General features: G+C 45.9%; 5 protein-coding genes across 5 annotated transcripts; 1 reads left to right on the top strand and 4 right to left on the bottom strand.

Moving 5' to 3' along the window:
• Positions 1-1,326: 1,326 nt before the first annotated feature.
• Positions 1,327-2,185, bottom strand: K441DRAFT_674326 (uncharacterized protein; the record flags this gene model as incomplete). Its single annotated transcript, XM_067650742.1, has 2 exons — positions 1,327-1,841; positions 1,933-2,185. The coding sequence occupies 2 exons, from the start codon at positions 2,183-2,185 to the stop codon at positions 1,327-1,329; spliced, it is 768 nt and encodes a 255-aa protein (XP_067508286.1).
• A 1,150-nt stretch (positions 2,186-3,335) lies between these two features.
• K441DRAFT_674325 (thiolase-like protein) lies at positions 3,336-5,870 on the bottom strand (the record flags this gene model as incomplete). Its single annotated transcript, XM_067650741.1, has 8 exons — positions 3,336-3,637; positions 3,808-4,380; positions 4,606-4,664; positions 4,739-4,801; positions 4,932-5,045; positions 5,102-5,396; positions 5,501-5,566; positions 5,780-5,870. The coding sequence occupies 8 exons, from the start codon at positions 5,868-5,870 to the stop codon at positions 3,336-3,338; spliced, it is 1,563 nt and encodes a 520-aa protein (XP_067508285.1).
• Positions 5,871-7,021: 1,151 nt separating this feature from the next.
• Positions 7,022-8,344, bottom strand: K441DRAFT_474052 (cystathionine gamma-synthase (O-succinylhomoserine (thiol)-lyase); the record flags this gene model as incomplete). The annotated part of the gene is made up of 1 exon (XM_067641872.1): positions 7,022-8,344. A coding segment is annotated over one exon (1,323 nt), but the record flags the coding sequence as incomplete, so codon positions are not given.
• A 666-nt stretch (positions 8,345-9,010) lies between these two features.
• Positions 9,011-10,018, bottom strand: K441DRAFT_654144 (cyclophilin 1 short isoform). Its single transcript, XM_067647645.1, has 4 exons — positions 9,829-10,018; positions 9,502-9,671; positions 9,321-9,427; positions 9,011-9,257 (listed from the first exon to the last, which is right to left on the bottom strand). Exons 1-4 carry the CDS (start codon positions 9,920-9,922, stop codon positions 9,065-9,067), a joined length of 564 nt encoding a protein of 187 aa, XP_067508283.1. The 5' UTR covers positions 9,923-10,018; the 3' UTR covers positions 9,011-9,064.
• A 733-nt stretch (positions 10,019-10,751) lies between these two features.
• K441DRAFT_543303 (ENTH-domain-containing protein) lies at positions 10,752-12,509 on the top strand (the record flags this gene model as incomplete). The annotated part of the gene is made up of 5 exons (XM_067642731.1): positions 10,752-10,833; positions 10,891-10,953; positions 11,010-11,058; positions 11,112-11,193; positions 11,241-12,509. The coding sequence occupies 5 exons, from the start codon at positions 10,752-10,754 to the stop codon at positions 12,507-12,509; spliced, it is 1,545 nt and encodes a 514-aa protein (XP_067508282.1).
• Between the last annotated feature and the right edge of the window lie 7,031 nt (positions 12,510-19,540).

The following is a 19,540-nucleotide window of genomic DNA, read 5'->3' as shown; positions in this document are numbered from 1 at the left end:
AAGTAAATAAGGAAGATAAGAACTAGTTAAGCAATAATGTAAAAAGGCTCCTTATAATATATAATATTTAAATAATAAATATAGTTCTTAGATATAGGTAGGAGTTTTTCTTCCTTAAAGTATAATTAAAAGCGTATTAAGCTTACTAATAAGCTTAACGCTACTATAATGTAGGCTTTAAGTCTATTAAGATTAATTCTAATAATAGTAATAAGCGAATATTATTATTTCTAATCCTCTTAACTAGTAGCTTAAAATTAGTTAAATTCTTTATCTAATACTTACTAAAATTACTCTTAATATATTCTCTATACTAGTAATAAACTCTTTATATATAACCAAGCCTTTAATTAAGATAAAAGAATTATTATTAATAAGTATAGTAGATTATTAGGCCGATATAATTAAAGTATATTAATATTAGAAGTAGCAGTTAATTAAAGGCCTTATTAAGTAGTTTAATTAACTATATTAACTCTAGTAGGGCTTAACTATACCTTAGTAATAAGTTTAATATTAATCTTATTAACTATAAGCTAACTATAGAGGTAAAAAGGCTAGCTTAGTAAAATATATTTAATAGAGCTTTATATTTAATTAAATTTAATATAAAATAGAGCCTTTAGAGCCTTTACTACTAACTATTTTACCTATTTTTTTTTAGCTTTTATAGGGTATATAAGATCAATTTAGCTATATTTAAATACTGTATTAGGTAAATTAGGGTCGAATTTTAATTAAGTAATATTTTATATTTTATATATAGAGAGGGTACTGCTAAAATCCGCAATAAATACTATAAAGTCTATACTACTTTCCTAATTGGGACAGCTAGCTGGCAGCTTCACAGTCAGCGTACGTTATCCGACAGCTAGCGGACAGCGAGCGATCCAATTGACGCAGTCAGTCAGCTATTTTTCTCAAGATCGCAGCTAAGCTGACTGTTGGACACACTGTTCTCAGCAGTACGATCAGTCCGACGCTGGATGTTGTCTACATCGAAAGTAAGAAATCTCAGAGATGGTTGTTCCATCATCAATGCTCGAGAGAGCCCTTGTACAAGGGCAAAATTGGGAGACTTGCCGCCAAGGAGATCTCCTGCCGTGACCCAAAGAATAATAGACGCGTTGTCGGTCATGATTTTAACCCGATCCATTTGTTCGTCGTTCGTGACGGCTAGAAGAGGATCTTCTGGTTTGACAGGCGATAGCACGATGGTGTCCGAAGGAACTGAATCTTTCGAAACCCCGGAGAATGGAACCCTCCTGACTTTTCCCCGATTGTTTTAGGAATAAGTCGCAAAAGTGTTTCGCTCAAAACATTCCGCTAGTGGTCGACAATGACGATTGGTGTCTTGTGAACGAACTTGTCAACCTGATCGTCTTCTAAATTATAGCACATCACGATTGAAGCTCCAGCATTACTCAGTCTAGATTCAACAGGAACCAAAGATGACTTCTCAAACGCGGATTGGTTGACTGAGGGAGTCACAACAGCTCCGATTAAATTACCATCTTCGCTAATAGATCCTGTTGTATAGGATAAAAGTCTCTTGAATGGCGTGAGCGCTAGTAGAAAACTTAGAGCACCCTGAGTAATCTCAGGAACGTCATTCCCTAGCTCAAGGATCCGGGGAGCGGGGCTCTTGCGACTGAGTAGATTTAGGCTGGCACCGAGTTTGATTATACCCTCATCATTGAACTCCGAGTGAGCCTCCGCAAGGAATGCGTCGGGGTACTTGGTGAAATCGAGAGCACGAAGTAATCCGCCAGTAACGTCGGGCTTCCAGAGAACCCTGAGCATTGGATGACGCTGAGCGGAGCCGTCATCAAGCTGAGGTGCTGCCCCATATGGAGCAAGTCTAACATTTTCAATTCTGTGCCTTGACCTTCCCGTCTGAGTCGAAGAGTTCAGCGTTGATTTCTGGCGCACCAAATCCAATGACGCTGGTGTTAGCATTGACTATCCAAAACGTCTTGATAGGGGCATGCGAAAGACCGAAAATCACAGAACCAATCCTTGTCGGCACTTTTACTCGGAGATCAGAAGTGTTACCGGATGTCGTTGCAATGATCGCAGTTTGCAGCATTGCATCAATGGTGATTGGATGGATATGATGATCTTCGTTATCTGTGCTCTCAACGGGACTTTGTGCAATGTTTCCGTGACCTCTGACGTGGAACATGGAATTCCGTGATAGACTGGAATTGAGAACCAAAGTTAAGGCCTTCCTTGATCAACTTATCATACCACTCTAGCTGCGGTGGGTTTAAGTTCGCTGCTGAGCATCTGATATTTGAGCGACATGCATCGAGACTGGGAACTTATGCTCAGAGTTCCGGTAGCATGTGCAGTCGAAACGTCATTTGAAAAGGAAATAGCGGTGAACTCCCACCACTTATTTGAGTTAGATGCATATGTTATAGGTGTGGGCCGTAGAGTACTGGAAAGCTCAATCTGCGCAGTAGACTCCTTCGAGAGTGCCAAAACAGGGAGAATGTTGAAATTCTGTACAGCTACTTTAGGTTTGTCAGGAGAAAAGCCACTAGTAGCTTGAAGAAGAGCCTCGATGGCCATGGCAACGTATCCTGCCCCGGAGAAGACGACTGTTTCCTCTAGCTGATGGTCTTGCAGCCATGAGACATCTTCAACTCGGAGTATATTTCTCTAAGACAGCTCCAAGCCGTTACCAGCGGGCACCCTAGAGCCTAGCAATTCATGGCGGTGGTGTGAGCGAAGGCGAAATTCCGAGCTGGCGCGGCATTCATTTCAGAGTGGAGAATCTTCATAGCTCCACCGGTACGTGGGCAAGTTGTAAAGTACTTTATAGTTATACTTTGTTAGACTACCTTTATTCATTGACAATTCGTTGATCTTCTCGAAGCGGCACTGTTTCCGTGCTAGGCCCAAGATACTCTCCACGGAGTCTTTGCTGCGAATGATTGCAACCGAGTATGGCATATCGTCTTCACTGATGCCCAATTTGGTGCAAGATTGCTTCACAGGAAGCTCCAACGCAGAATGAGGACCAAGCTCAATGAGGTGATACTTGTCCGTCTCACCGAGGCGTTGCAACGCGTCTGAGAAGAGGGCCCGGTTCTCTAAGTTGCTTTGCCAATAGAAGGGACCAACTTCGTGGGAGGCGATGGGTTCGCCAGTCACCGAAGATACAAATAGTGCCCCGGTAGGCATTTGAGCTGAGGGACCCAAACCTCGCCAGGCAAGCTCTAGGAGAAGCTAGTATTCTTCGCCGAGGATCTTCATGTGGTGAGAGTGATAAGCTCGTCCCCTGTCTTGAGCTTTTCTTACGAAAAAGCCCTGGGGTTTCAGCGCCTCTAAAAGAATGTCAATTGCGGGAGCATCTCCAGATATTGTAACACTTTCCGGAGAGTTGACACAAGCAACCCTGATTTGCCAGAGACACCAGCAACAACAATAGCTTCCTCGGCTGCTTCACGGGACATACCCGCAGCCATCATAGCACCATCCATGATGTGTTTACCGACAACATAGCCTTGATAATATGCAGCTATTATGGCCTCTGCAGATGATATGTATCCAGCAGCAAATGCCGCGGCAATATCTCCTGATGAGTGACCAGTCACTGTGGATGGTTGCACGCCCCGGATGCTAGAAGCTGCACCATTGCAGCTTGGATAACAGTGCAGGTAGGCTGGGAGTATGTGACTTCGTTGATCCGGCTGGTGGGTTCTGGCTCAAGAAGGGCTTCGCGGAGACTCCGGCGAGGGGGGTGCGGCAGTGATTGAAGGACCGAATCCATCTCGGCAACGCTGTCGCGGAACACACGGAATTCGGCAAAAAGCTCTTTGCACATTCCAGCCCATTGGGCGCCTTGCCCGGTAAATACGTATGCCAATTTAGACGGAGAATTGTTAATGGCTTTGGGAAGTGTTCGGAGGTGTTCCAGGGTAAGCCTGTCACGAAGACCGTTCCGAGATGCAACGGTGAAGCCCCATCTTCCGGGGTGAGACCGGCGAAGGCCAAGTGTGTAGGCAAGGTCGACTATAGAGGCATCCTCAAGGTCGTAGTTTGGGAGATCATTGACTCGTGCTTCAAGCGAGTCCTGGGTGCTTGCGGAGAAAGGCAGCAGAAATGTCTTCCGTGTCCCTAGTATCTCGGCAGCTCTTCCAGTTCTTCCATTGTTGGATGGAACGTGTGCCGAAGCATTGTCGATGATGGCATGAGCATTAGTACCACCATAGCCGAAAGAATTGACATCAGCCCGGCGAACGACTGGAGCAGATTGGAAAGGCTTCGCTGTTGGCCATGCTCCCGGCTGAGCAATGATATTAACACCCCATTCCTCGCATTTATTTTTGGATTGATGGATCCGATTCCGATAGTAGCCGGGATGTAGGACTTTTCCAAGGCAAGCGTTGCTTTAATGACGCTGGAGATTCCACTAGCAGCTCCACTGTGGCCGAGATTTGTCTTCACCGAGCCGACCAGAAAGGGATTTTTGCTGGAACGGTTGAAGACGCGCGAGACAGCTTCTACTTCGGTTAGGTCTCCGACTGGGGTGCCTGTGCCGTGGCACTCGACGTAAGCAGTATCTTTTAAGACCTGCCTTTTCATAGGCCTTACGGATGACAGTACTCTGGCCGTCTGCGTTTGGCAGGGCAATGCCTTGTGTTTTCCATTTGCTGTTTGTATGTTAGCCATATATCCTCATTTGTCTTCATATGTCTCGATATGCGAGTACACTGAGTTGACTTACGCATTGATGGTGGTGCCTCTAATCTGAGCAGATGGGATCACCATCCCGAATCGCGTCGCTAGGCTTCTTCAAGTATAGCGCGCCAATGCCGTCCGCACGACCGTAACCATCGGCAGACGCGTCAAAAGTGTGACAGGTAGACATTCCAGAAAGCACTCCAACCTTCATAATTCCCAAATGCTACTCTGCTGACCGGATAAGATTTGCTCCAGCAACAATCGCGGTCTCGCATTCGCCGGCTTCCAACGCGGCTACGGCCACATGGAGGCAATAGAGCAACGAAGAACAGGCAGTATCGAGCACCAAACTACATTAAAACTGTCAATAAAAACATCCTTTCACCTCCAAAACCGGCTAACGTACCTAAAGCCTATCGAGTTGAAAGCGTGGCTGACGCGATTGCCCAAGATCGTTGTACCCATACCTGTCGCGCTGTAACGATGCAGATACTCAGGGTCTCTTGTCTGCATAACTTGAAAGTCGACAGCGAAGTTTCCGACATAGCATCCTGTGCTGGATCCAGAAACTTTCTCTAGGGGAACGCCTGCACTTTCGAACCACTCGAAGGCGACCTCAAGGAGTTTCCGTTGCTGCGGATCCATGTATGTAGCTTCGAGGTTGTTGATACCAAAGAAGTCATTTTCGAAAGCGCAAATATCTTCTCAGAAAGTAACCTCCCTTTGTGTCCATACTTCCTGGACGATCGACGCCACTTGGGTAGTAAAAGCCGTCAATACTAAAGCGCGAAGATGGCACACACACTACCTGGATCATCCATTGACAAGGAGATCCCACAGCTTGGATCCCGAGGAAGCTTCACCTGGCAGTCTACAAGCTATTGTAGTGTTGTCAGAACCAGAACTGTTTACTATTAAGCAAACCACTTTGTGGACTGTCACTGGAATTGCAGGTGTATGATGTGTGAGGACTCCATAAGGTAGACCGTCTCGAAGAACGAGAATATATACAAACGAAGCTATCACGTGATCTCAGGAAGCTCCTGTGGATGTTTACGCACCCCCCCTACCAACAGGGACTTACCTAAACCCACAATCGCGATGGGCTCCGCTTTGTTTTGGGGAGACTCATTCACCAAAGGCTTTGAGGATTCCCACAACGGGAAACCATTCATTCTTGGCCTTGGCTCGGTCTCTGAAGGAGGCGACGAGGAATTGCATGAGGGGCCATATCGTCAAAAGTCGCTGTGTAGCCTTTAATGATTTGGAAATGCAAATAAAATGAATGGCTAGAAGTCTATTTCGTCGAGAGTTGGGAGTATCTAACCTCAAGGCTGGAGGGGTGGTTTGTTCTTCGTGATTTGCGCGTCAATACGGCAGGGTCTAAGTCCTACTTATATGGAATTTACACTTCCTTCCATAACAATTAGTCTCTTACCTCTGGTACGTGCATCTAGAATTCGTTCGCATGTTTGAGCTGCTTACGTTAGGCTACTCTGTGGGCGCTCCCAGCGGAACCGCTTTGATACAGACTATCTCATTCCTTTGCAGCTGAGTTGCGTCCAGGCATGACAGTCAATGCCAATGAACGCCCGTCAGAGCCATATCCGCAATTTCCACGCGCGTCAGTATAATGCAGTCCCTAAGGTAGTGCGGCTAAAATGAGTCGAAGTTATGTTAACCTGCAACTGTTCTTCTAGGTTGTCTCCCGAACACGGAGTGTCCACTGCGCAGAGTAGTGGGTTCCAGGAACGATGCATCCAAAAAGCCTCTCCCGGATCCTGACAGTACCATGACAGTACCATGACAGTACCCCGTTTGCATAACCAAGCACCTGACAACGCTTCCCCGAGCCCTGCCCGAAACGCTTACATACCCCGTATAGCCAAGCGTCTGACAATGCCTCTGCCAGGACCTGGCGATCGGCTCAATATCAAAGATGTAGCTAAATTGCTCGTCTTTCTTTAGTGATCGGACAGCATGNTGAAGGGATTCTAGAAGAGAGAGATGCCTTACATGGTCTGGAGCGGCGGCCGGGACAGAAAAAACCATCGGAGGGCGTCGAGTCAATGAGAATTGAGGGGCATTGCCTAAGGGAGTAACAGCCAAAGCGGAGGCAGATTCACCCACTCTAATATAACTGGAGGAATATCTGTCGTCGCTCATAAAAAGACGCTTGGGTTGTGAGATATCAGTATTAGGATTTTCGCGATGATTAATTATACTGCCTGCCTCCCCAGCTCACTTTTCTCTCTATATCAGCCCTAAGCAAGCGCAATGCTCTGCAATTTCTATCCCAATCACTTCCTCTACCTCACGCCGCGCTTCCATTCTCCCTAACCTGCACCTCCTTGCTCTCTCCACCCAGCAATCCCTCCTCGACCAACGCCCTCAGCCCGGCCGCCAAATCCGCCTTCAGGTCCCTCCAGTCCTCCACACCAACACTAACCCTCAACAACCTCTCGTCGACATCGTGATCGCTCATCCTCCGCCACTCAATCAAGCTCTCCACACCCCCCAAGCTCGTCGCATGATGGAACAGCTTCAGCTTACTCGGCAGCACACGCGCAGCCGCCGGGTCACGCATCCAGATGGCGAAGACGGGGCCAAAACCGTTCGGCATCTGCTGCTTCAACCACCCCATATCCTCGCGCTGCAGCGATGCATGCTGGACCCTATCCACACAGCGCCTGACCACCTCCGCCTCTGCCTCTGCCTGCGCGTCCTGATCCGCCGCCCGACCCCCATTCACACACCCATCCAACCACCTCACCAGCTCCCCCGCACTCTGACTCTGCCTCCCAACCCTCAACTCCAGCGTCCTCAAGCTCCTAACCCCCAACCACCCCTCCAACCCCCCCATCACACTCCCCAAAAACACCCTATCCGCCCTCAACCCCACCGCCAACCTTCCCCCCACCTCCCCCACGGCCGTCGTCGCCAGAACCCCACACAGCAAATCCGAATGCCCGCCAATATACTTCGTCCCACTATGCATCACCACGTCCGCGCCCCAGGCAAACGGGTCCTGCAAGCCCGGCGGGCCGAACGTCGCGTCGACGGACAGCAGGGCGCCGCGGGCGTGGGCGCGGGCAGCGAAGGCAGCGATGCAGGACGCCTCGCCAGTCGGGTTGAGCGGGGTTTCGAGATGGACCAGGTCGCCGGGGCCGAGGCCGGCGGCGTCCCAGGCGGCGTCGGAGGCGTGCAGGTCCACGGTGCGCAGGCCGTGCAGGCGCGCGTGCAGCGAGACCACGCCGTGGATGCCGTGGTAGCCGCCGCTGAGGGCGACGACGCGCGGGGCGAGGCGCACGAGCAGCGCGTGGAAGGCTGCGAGGCCGCTGGCGTAGGTTATGACGTGGACGGCGAGGCGGGATAGGGCGGCGGGGTCGGCGGCGTGGGCGGGGAAGAGGAGCGGCGCGAGGAGGGTTTCGAGGCGGTTGAGGTTCGAGGCGGCGACGCGGGAGTAGATGAGGGGCGCGGTGGGGGAGAGGAGCGCCGCGGCGGAGGGGTCGGTGTCGGCGGGGACGGGGGCGAGGGCAGAGGGGCTGGATGGGTAGCGGTAGGTGGTTGAGAGGTGGATTGGGGGAGCGACGTCGGTGGTTTGGTTCAGGTGGTCGTCGGCGTGGATGGCGAGGGTGGAAGGCGCGTAGGGGGTGGGTGTCGTGGAGGGGGGCATTGTAGCTTTTGGTCTTTCTTTGGAGAGGGGAAGGGTCACAGTGGGGAGAAGGTGGAAGAAGAAGTTATAGTGGCTCAAGACAAAGGGATTAAAATGCAATTGTAAGTACTAGGCATGTACATAGGTTAATTGAAAGGTGATAGGCGAGTGTTGAGCGTTGAAGAAATGGAACTGGAGTCATTATGAGTAACTTTTGTTTTGCGACGCCCTGCGAGATCGGAACGCTCCTTGAATAGAACATGGAAATGGCATGTCATTACCGCTGCACTAATAGCGATTAGAGGTTCCCTTAAAGGCTGGGGTTCTAGAGGCGGAAGTGGATAGGTGGATAGGTGGATAGATGTGGCAGGGTGACGATAGATTTGCCCGATGAGGCCACCTGCGGTAATGCGGGGTCGAACATTTCTGAAGGTGGGGCAGAGGGCGCAACATGGCGAAATTTTGTTATTCATCGCTCGACAGGACAACAGCACATGAGCTTGATGAATTGGCGTGCAACTAATCGAATGTTGTCACGATGAATAAACACAGCATATTCGGTATACGGTAATCAGTAATCAGTAATCATATTAGATTGTCTAGATGATTGCCAATTTTATCAACAACTCTTCCGACAAATCACCATCACATGAAATGATGTCCGGATCTCCTTTCACATCGTAGCTCAATATTTATTCCCCCTCTGAAAACAACCTAAGCTTGGCCGGCGTTGACGATGGTGGGTGACTTCTTGTACTTGATGGCACCTGAGCCGGAACCGCATGACTCAATCGCCCTGACTACCTTCATCGAAGCGGTGTCACCATCAGGAACCTGACCGAAGACGACGTGCTTTGTGTCGAGCCAGCTTGTGACGACAGTGGTGATGAAGAATTGTGATCCGTTGCTGTTGGGGAACTCGTCAGTATGGGCTGGATGCTACGAGTGAGATGAGGTAGCTAGAGCTTACGTGTTAGGTCCAGCGTTAGCCATGGAGAGCAGGAAGGGCTTGCTGTGCTTCAACTTGAAGTTCTCATCGGCAAACTTCTCGCCGTAGATGGACTTGCCGCCAGTGCCCTGTTTTGTGATGTTGTTAGTAATTGAGGGATTTTCGACTGAGGCGCAGCAGCTGAGCGAGGGGTAACACTCACGTTGCCACGGGTGAAGTCACCACCCTGAAGCATGAATTGCGGGATGACACGGTGGAATTTGGATTCCTTGTATCCAAAGCCCTTCTCGCCAGTGCAGAGAGCACGGAAGTTCTCAGCTGTCTTGGGGACGACGTCGTCGAAGAGCTCGAAGTTGATGCGACCGTGCTGGTCTGTAGAGCAGGCAAACGTCAGCAATTGCTTGTGAGAATTGGAGGAGGTGCGAAGATGGGTATGATAATGGCTCCTCGATGAAGTGCAGCAGGAGCCGGGGGGGGGGTTTTGGGGAAGGGATTTTAGGGAAGGGATTTGAGGTCAATGGCAGCTTACCTTTCACTTCGCCGGTCTTGGTGACGTTGCCCTTGGAGTCGATCTCGACCTCGGGGCCAGACCAGGTGCAGTCAAAAAAGCATCTGATGACCATGTTTGTGTTTGTCGGATGGAAATATCTTATGGATGAGGGGTTTTTGAGATAGGTGCGCGTTGCAAGACGAGACTGGGTAAGAAGAGATTGCGAGGTGAGGGGCATGATGGCGGGGTGGGCTGGGCTGTTTGCTGTGAATGTCTTAGCGTCGGATTTGAAGCTCCAAGCCGCCGTCAGCAGGGCCAGCCAAAGGAGACGACAGGAGAGTATCATATGCACAATCCATCCCAAGTGGGTGCTGTGGGGCTCGGTCGTGGGCGATGGGCTCTCACCGATTCTTTCGTCTGGTACTGTACAACCCGGCTGCCAATTGCCTGAGGTGGTGATGGAAATGAAGCTGGAAGGGACCGGGAAGCTGCTCCTGGAGGAATGCCTGGGGAACAGAGATGCTACAATTACAATGGCCGCCAATGCTCTAACTATAGTACAAGGGACGATGCAATTAGAGGTACCGCTTCTAGAGGATGAAGGGAAAAAAAGGGGAATATGCAATAGCAAGAACATTGGCTGCCGATTTTCGTCCCGGGAGAATGCCGAGTCAGGCTCCAGCACACCGCGATCTCCCAAGCAAATCCCGTGACTTACAACAGACGCCCGTTGTCGCGGGCGCATACAGGGAGACTATTGCTGTCAACTAAGTTTACCAGTGGTAGTTGATGCTAATCCTTCTGACTTCAACTAAGAGAAGCTTACACTGTTCTTACTGCTCACGTGACTTCCATATTAGCAGCGCTTCATAAATGCAACTCATCAAAGCGGCTCAATAATAAGCTGCCACCTCAACCCCTCCAACACCTCCCAAACTTCGCCTCCAAAATTCTCCGCCATCATGGATTTCTCCAGCTTAAAGGAGCAAGTGAGCAATCTCACCCTCTACGATCTCAAAGCCGGCGTGCGGAAAGTTCAAAATGGTAGGTTGACCCTCGAAGTTGACCCGTTTGGGCGCCAATGCTAACCTGTCCTTCCAGCCGTCATGAATTATACCGAGATGGAGGCAAAGGTTAGAGAGGCCACCAATAACGAGCCTTGGGGTATGTTGCGCCCGGTTTCCGCTCTAGTATCCTAGCTCAGAATCTTCGGTGTCTAGGTGCATCGTCGACGTTGATGCAAGAAATTGCAAATGGAACATACAACTAGTCAGCGCGCTTCCAGGCTCCCATTATTCCTACGCAGATTCTGACTTCTTTAGCCAACTGCTTAACGAAATCATGCCCATGATCTACAAGAGATTTACCGAGAAAGCCGCAGAGGAGTGGAGGCAGATTTATAAAGTGGGTCGCTGAAGATAGACCACAGCTGCCATGCTAACTTGGAAAAGGCACTCCAATTGCTCGAATTTCTCATCAAGAATGGCTCGGAACGGGTTATCGACGATGCGCGCTCTCACATTTCCCTCCTTAAAATGCTAAGGCAATTCCACTTCATCGATCAAAACGGCAAGGATCAGGGGGTCAATGTCCGCAATCGGTCAAAGGAATTGGCGGAACTTCTCAGCGACGTTGACCGTATTCGAGCGGAGAGGAAGAAGGCTCGAGCTACACGAAACAAGTATGGCGGTGCAGAAGGCGGCATGGGTATGGGAGGAGGCATGTCAGGAAGCGGAAGCAGATATGGCGGCTTCGGCAGCGAAGAAGCAGATGGCGGTTATGGAGGCTTCAGCGGAGGCGTGTATGGCGACGGAGGTGGGTTCGGAGGCAATACTGGAGGATTTTCGGACACACAGAGTCGTCGAGACCGATTTGAAGAGTATGACGAGTATGATGAGGGCGCTGTCGCCGCACCAGGCCGGAGGAAAGCAGACGCAGCGCCAGCCTCAACCAGTGTTAAACGTGAGACCCAGAAGGCAGATCCTCCAAAACCAAAGGAGCCTGAGGTAGACCTATTTTCCTTCGGTGATGAAGAACCCGCAACCACATCTTCCTCGAACGGCAAACAAAAAGCTGGCGCTCCTGACTTCGGTCCCGATGACGATGAGTTTGACGACTTCCAGGCTGCTCCTCCGCCAGCAGCACAGCCAACACCACAACCTTCACTAGCAAGTATCGCACCTCCTGCATCAACATCGACAACTACATCTTCTACTCAATTCGCTGCACCACAACCCCGCTCTGGCACTCAAGGCGCAAATATAAACGACCTCTTCGCATCCATCTCTCCTGCTCCAAGCAACAAAACCGCCTCTCCAGCCACTACTTCCACCTTCTCTCCCCCTCCCATCCCGCAACAAGCGCAACAGTATCGCCCTGCAGGCTTCCAGGCCTCTCAGCCAAATTACTACACCTCCGTCCCACTCGCCGCCAACCCGGCTCCACCATCCGCGACTAACACGCCTGGCGTTCCCTCTCCCTCCATCGGCAAACCCACCTCCGCACCTAAATCCTCATCCGGCGGTGACGCTTTCAGCTCACTACTGGCCGGCACTACTATCAAGAAGACATCGACACCCACGCAGAAGATCACCATGGCCGACATGGCCAAGCAAAAGGCGAGCGCGGGCATCTGGGGCGCGCCGACATCGTCCACGCCGGGGAGCCAGTCCGGCGCAGCGCCCAAGACTAGCAGCGCGTTTGATGACTTGCTGGGTTAGATTCCGCGGAGACTTTGTGGTGGGGTTGAGGGTGGTTAATGCTTTTATGTTCACGCTTGTGCGGGGCGCTGCGGGAGGGTAAATGTTTTATGGCTGACGGGTGATTTCCTCAAGGGAGATGGGTGGGTTTGGTGTAGGTAAAAAACAGCCGGGTGAGGAATATCAGAGTGATGGTTACTTCCATTCTTGCCGCGATGATTTTTCCTGAACGTAAGCAAAAATTTGAGGTGCACGTCTAGACCCCAAACTCTAATCTCTCGAGCCGATTGGCCAGTCCTTGCTTTGGAAAGTTGAGCCTCGTGCTTGTCAGATACTACCGGCAGGCATTCTCATAAGTCTATTTCGAGTCGACCAAGATACTAATATCTACCACTCTCTAACCTCACGACTTGGGGTAAGTATTTGTAATGTCTGTCCATTCTTGGGCAACAATGCTAAATCTTTGCCACAATTGCAGACGCGTCTTTTGAGGCTGCTGTGCACCGCGAGGGCTTCCTCATCTAATATGTTGCTAAGGGGGGAGGTGCTTATCTCAGTTGACTCAGACCCTCGGAGAGAAAATCCACCTCACCTCCTGCAAACTCCTGGGCCAATCAGCGGCTGGCACCGCCACACCTCTGTAACCCCTATGATTCCTATAAACTCCTGAGCCAATTAGCGGCCGGCGCCGCAGCCTAATGTACGCCACAAGCGTTAGCGCTTATGCTAGCTTTAGCAGCCAATTATAGAGCGCCAAGGTGGATTCCTCTCTAAGGGTCTAAGGGATTATGGGCGCCTTTTATAAGGGCTGTACAGCCTTACTAATAGATAACAGTTCGATCGCCTTTAACGTTATATATTAACCCCTAATATAGCGCTGCTTAGCTCGCCAATACCTCTATTTAAAAGCTTATCTCTTACTTTATATATTGCATCTGTAATAGAGCCCGACCGTACCCCTAATAGGCGTCCATCCGAGCAGGATACTTAGAGTCCTCTATCTAGCTACTCTAGCCAGTTTAGTCTTTCTAGCCCGCTAGAATACTTCATTAATATGTCTAAGGATTCCTCTAATAGCGACGACTAGATAGATAACAACAGCTGACCCGATACTAGTAAGCCTAAACCTCCCTTATTAAACTAAAGCATAAGACAGCGGAGGCGCGCAAAGAAGTTATAAGCTGTGGTTAATACCCTAAAACGAGAGGGTTGGACCTTTGCATTATTCCTATCTACCTAGGTTAGAGCAGACGATACAGATAATGGGGGGGTTATAATTAGGCACTGTTGGTACGGTCGCGTTAAAAGACAATGGCGAGTATTATTAGATACAGTTGCGAAAAATCCGTAACTTAGCTATATTCGAGGGGCAGTTATACTAGTAGGGTCTTTTACTATAGAGCTAGACCGCCTTATTTAGGAGCTATACTTTAATACGTTTAATAGGACGTTAAATATAGAGGACCTAGACTTTAAAGTCGCCTTCCGCACTATGTAAGATATTGCCCTAATATAGTATATAACTTTGCTATAGCTTCTTAGTAACCAGCGCGCCTATAAAGCAAGTTATTAGGCGGGAGGTTAGAAGATAAAAGGTTAGAAGGCGGGAGGTTAGAAAGCGGGAGGTTAGAAAGTAAAAGATTAGAAGGCGAAGAGTTAAGACACTTTAGTTAGGCGGGCGTATGCTATTACTAGTATAATCTATTCTTCTAGAGCTAAGAAGTGGTTAAATTTCTTTACTTTGCTTATAGATATCTATCTTATAGGCTCTAGGGTAAAAAGGAGGGTGTTTAAAACGCTATCTGGCTTTAGGCTATATTATAGCTACTATTTAGTAAATTGTATTATAAATAGTATTGCTAAGGAGGCAGAGGTATATTAATTATTTTGTATCTATCTCCTACAAACTTCTATAAACTCCTAGGCTAATTAGAAGAGCTCCTATAAACTTCTATAAACTCCTAGGTTAATTAAAAGGGCTTCTACGGACTCCTTTAGGGGCTAATATTTATAGAGGCATCTTAAGACCCTAGCGTATAACCCATAAACAGTGGTTATATATAATAATGTAAACTTTAAGGATATAAAACACGATGAATTGCTTAGTTATACGTCTATTATGCGTTCGCTAACAACCGCTGCTATTATATTCTATCCAGAATTACCTTTATCTAGGCTACGCCAATTAATATATAATTTAATAAAACCGCTGTAACTTAATAATATCTTTCGATTACCTAGCTTTATTAGAGACGAGTTAATAGTAAAGATTAGCTATTACCTTATTACTAACGTAATAAAGGGGGTTTATCTATATAGGGTGGAGCGCGTCTTTGCTAAAAGTGATCTTTTCCCTTAAATGCTAAGTATACACTATATTAACACCAGGAAGACTAAGTTTTAGTAGTTTAGTGCTATAATAGAAGATAAGGGTACTATCTAGGGTATATATAGCGTCTATAAAAATATCTTCCTTAACTAGCTTAGACTTTAGGCTCCGGATAACCCCTATAGCTCTATATATAACGACTTTACTAATCGGCTTTAGCTTGCCTATAGTGACCAGCTTACTGCGTATTATATTAGGTCGGTAAAATAGGAATAGGCCTACGCGGGTTGTCCTTTTAACTATTAGGACTGGCTCCTTAGTATACCTTCGTGGTTCTATATTAAGATAAACCTATATAACACTATTATACGCACGCATTTAGCGCCTAAGGACTATTAAGAGGAGGCGTACTATTATCTAAGATTTAACATTACTCTATAAAATCGTGTACTATTTATACAGGAGAACGCTAAGTACTATTAAGTGGTACTAATTGTTAAGTAGGGCTTTATAGCGCGTATAATAGCCCTCTTCTATACGGCTATATAGCGCCAAGGTCTTTTTACTATAATACCTAAACTGTCCGACCTATCTAATCCGTTATTGTTGGAATGTATAGAGAATGTCACTTAGGCGATCGGTTGCCTTATACCAGAGCGGTTCCTAGAAATAGTTAAGGATATTTAGTTTATTACTTTTACTATTAAAGTATAGAGCGGCGTAGACTTAAGTAGGCACGTGTATGGCGATATTAAGTTTTAGATAATGTGTCGCCTACTTTAAGAAGCCGAGCTACTTCTTATTATTCGGCATGCCGTTAAATATGCCGATATAGGTATACTACAACGGCTTATTAACCCCCTTATTATCTACTTCTTTGGCGCGTTATAGCATAATTACGGCCGCGAGATGCTGTTCTATTGGTGGAATCTTACTTCGGTAAATTTGCCTAAACTCTAGTATGTAATACTAGCTTTAGGGGTTATAAACTAGCTTAGGTCTCTTAATATATATAAGGCTATTAATTTTAGACTAGAGCACCTAAACAGCAGCTATAAAATTAAGATAAAGTGTTATAAGAACTCTACCTATAATACTAATATTATATTTAACTAAGTATGTCTATTAAACGCGACGGTTAGGATAGTGTATAGTAAGATAGAGCATATATTTAGTAAGGAGATATTAGGTGCTTATACGCGGGCTTTTACGGAACTCGATATGTTCCTGCTTACTTATACAATCTATTTAAGTAATCTAGCTATACCATAAGGCCCTAGGCAGCTAGCAGGCTTATAGCTATTTAACTCTTATAATATTCTCCGTACCGGTATAGACGTTTTAGTGGAGAGGATTAAGTAGTTTAACTAGCTCTATATATGGGACCCGCATTCGGCTACTACTTCCTATCCTCTTTTAGATACTAATAACCTAACTAGCTTTACGGATATATAAGAGTTTACCAATATTATCGGCGATGGGTTAGATAAGGTAGATCTTACCTCTAACTAAAATATAGGCTAGGAGCTAGATGTCTCTTAAGCTCCTTACTTAGATATTACCTAAACTGCTATAAACTCCTAGGCCAATTAGAGCGCGCGCTAAGCCCCTTACTACCGTTATTCCCTAAGGTCTCCTAGTAAACTGCTGCAAACTCCTAGGCCAATTAGAACGCGCGCTAAGTTCCCTACTATTATTATTATTCCCTAAGGTCTCCTAGCAAACTACTGCAAACTCCTAGGCTAATTAGAACGCGCGCTAAGTTCCCTACTATTATTATTATTCCCTAAGGTCTCCTAGCAAACTGCTGTAAACTTCTAAACTAATTAGAGCGCGCGCCAGGCTATAAGCTTATGCACTTTAAGGGAGTAGGAATAGTTATAGTATATTTAAGCGGCAGAATAAAAATAACCTCTATTTTAATACTACTACTCTAGAGCAAAGGCCCACTATACTTACTCTCTCTATCCACCTATACTAGAGCAGAGGCCCGCTATACTTACTCTCTTTACCTATCTATACTAGAGTAGAGGCCCGCTATACTTACTTTATTTATTTATTTATACTAGATACCCCTCTAACCTAAACCTAAATAGGAAGTAGAATAAGGGCTTTTATAACGCCTTGCAGTTACCTATAAAGGATAACTTACGGTTAGGCCCGCCTAGGATACTAGCTTCTTTACCTATATAGAATCTAAACTAACCGGAATAAGGTTAAAGCTTACCTATAAAAAGATACCAGTCTTTGCTATAGCCGTTAATTCTATACTATACCTTCTTACGCTGTTATACCTAAACCCCTAGCTCCCGGAGGAGGCGGCGGCGGCTATTACAGACGCTTTAAGTACGATGTTACGACTACTAGGAGAGGAGTCGGAAGAAGCTAGTTAGTTAATTTAGGTATGGTCTAGGATGGAACCGGTAGAACTATGTGACGAGGAATGGTAACCGAGGTCACGTAGGGTGATTTATATAATCTGCGTGATCTGCGTAATCCGTAACAGAGTAGACAAAGCACACGTATATTATATACAAGAAGGATTTTATAGGAGTACGGTTGTGTATTTAAGGACCCTTAGTCCCTACCTAGATAGTTCCTTCCTTATAGTAATTCTTAGAATATAATTAGAGTTAATCTATTAGGCAACCACTCCACTAGTTATTATTTCGTTGTTGACTTTTATACTTATATTTCCTATATACCTAGCCTAATAACGAGCCCATCGTAGTCCTTACTATAAGGTTCCGTTACACAATCACTACCTAGTTATAGTATTAATACAAGAAGTCGAATAATATGCCACTAAAAGCAGCCACCACAACGCCATCGACGGCAGCAACTACTTTAAGATTAGGTAACGACACTAGTATAGCAGACACTAACTTACAGCAACCTATAACGGTCGGATAATTATAAGAGATAGTTAACTAGTTAACAGAAAATAATATAATGTTAGAAAATAGGATTAACGGGATAGGCGCAGTAAAGGTTAAGTTACTATCAATTAAAAGATACTTAGGAGAGAGATCGAAGCTTAAAGGATTCCTTATATAAATGCACTTTAAGGTAGTACAGGAAGGAGTAAAGCTGGCAATACCTATAGATTAAATAGCCTATGTAGGACTATTCTTAATAGGAAGAGCACTTAAATAGTTTAAGTTTTACCTTATAGAGATATAAGTAAACGGTATAACGACCACTAACTAAGAGGTACGGTTTATGTTCTTAAGCTGGAATAGATTTATAGAACGACTTATATAAATATTTGGAGACCTAGAGGCAGTAACCACGGCAGAAAGAAAACTCTAAGATATTACGTAATAAACCTTAGCAATTAAGTATATAACGTAGTTCCAGATATTAGCGATATAAGTAGAGTGGAATAATAGGGCGCTTATGGCATAGTATAAACAGGGACTTAAGGCTAAAGTTTAGGATGTAATTATCCTAATGGAAGATGCGGACACCCTAAGGGAACTAATAGATTAGGCGATTAAGATTAATAATTAGATCTACTAGAGGGAATAGGCTAAGAGAGGCTAGGATAGAGTTCTATAGTTGTATAAGGCGTAGAGTACGTAACAATAGAAGCTAAGTTAGAAACTATAGTATAGCGCAGAGCTAATAGACCTAAGTGGTACTAAAGAAGCCTATAAGAGATAGAGTAAGACATTATAGAAACCTAGAGGATAAGAATTAAGTAATTAGAGGTCTAAGGAGCAGAGGCCAAATTAGGGATTTTAATAGTAGAAGACATTTAGGCGGACTCCATAACAAGAAAAATGGTTTAAAAAAGGAGCTTATATAAATTGCGGAAAATAGGGTTATTATATTAGAGACTATAGAAGTGGGTAAAGTTACTATATAGTAAAAGGTATAAGACTAGTAGACGATATACACGTATAGAGGGACGATAATGTACTGCAAGGAACAAAAGAATGTTTAATTAAAAGTTTTGCGTTTTGTTATAATAACGTATGCTAAATTTATAAGGACGCTAAGTATAGCGTAAGCTATTAGCTATAGGAGCTAGCACCTATAGAATGCAGAGGAACTAATAAACTAGCTTATAGATCGGATATTAAGGATGATGATTTTAATATAGGCGAAGCATTTCGTAACAATAAGGTAATAAAGGTGGTCTACTAGGGACACGTAGCTATTAGAGATATTATAATAGAGGCAAAGGATAATTCCACTATAGAATAGGGAACATTAGTGGGGATTAAGACACTACTAAATACGATGTCTATCGCTTCGCAAGACGCAAGAGAAGTAGGATAGTAAACTACTTTGGCACTTAATAAAGGCAAAAGGCCACAAGCTTAAGATTCTTATAGTAAGATACGAGACGACCAAGATTCTTAAGATAAGATAAGGTAAGCTTAAGGACCTATAATAGACGATAACTAATGGAGCAGAGTAATAGCTTAGTTCAGTAATATATAAATAAGCTTAGGACGAAGTTTCCTAAAGGCATAAGACTCTTAAGATAAGATAAAAACACTAAGTAAGCCTAGTTAAACTAAGGTTAGAGTAAAGCTTAAGATAGAAGCAAGCTTAGGATCAAAAATCTAAAGGGGTTAAGAATTTGGAGAACGAATAAGGACACCTATAAGTAAGAGGTAAGGAGCTTCTTTATAGATTAGAGAATCTGCGGCATAAATAGTAATTAGACTAGGAGACGAATATATAGACCTAGAAGACTTACTAGTAGAAT

This window comes from Cenococcum geophilum (genome assembly GCF_001692895.1).
Source record: "Cenococcum geophilum 1.58 unplaced genomic scaffold K441scaffold_6, whole genome shotgun sequence".
NCBI lineage: Eukaryota > Fungi > Ascomycota > Dothideomycetes > Gloniales > Gloniaceae > Cenococcum > Cenococcum geophilum.
Note: the sequence above shows the minus strand (reverse complement) of the source record. Positions and strands in the feature narration are given on the sequence as shown.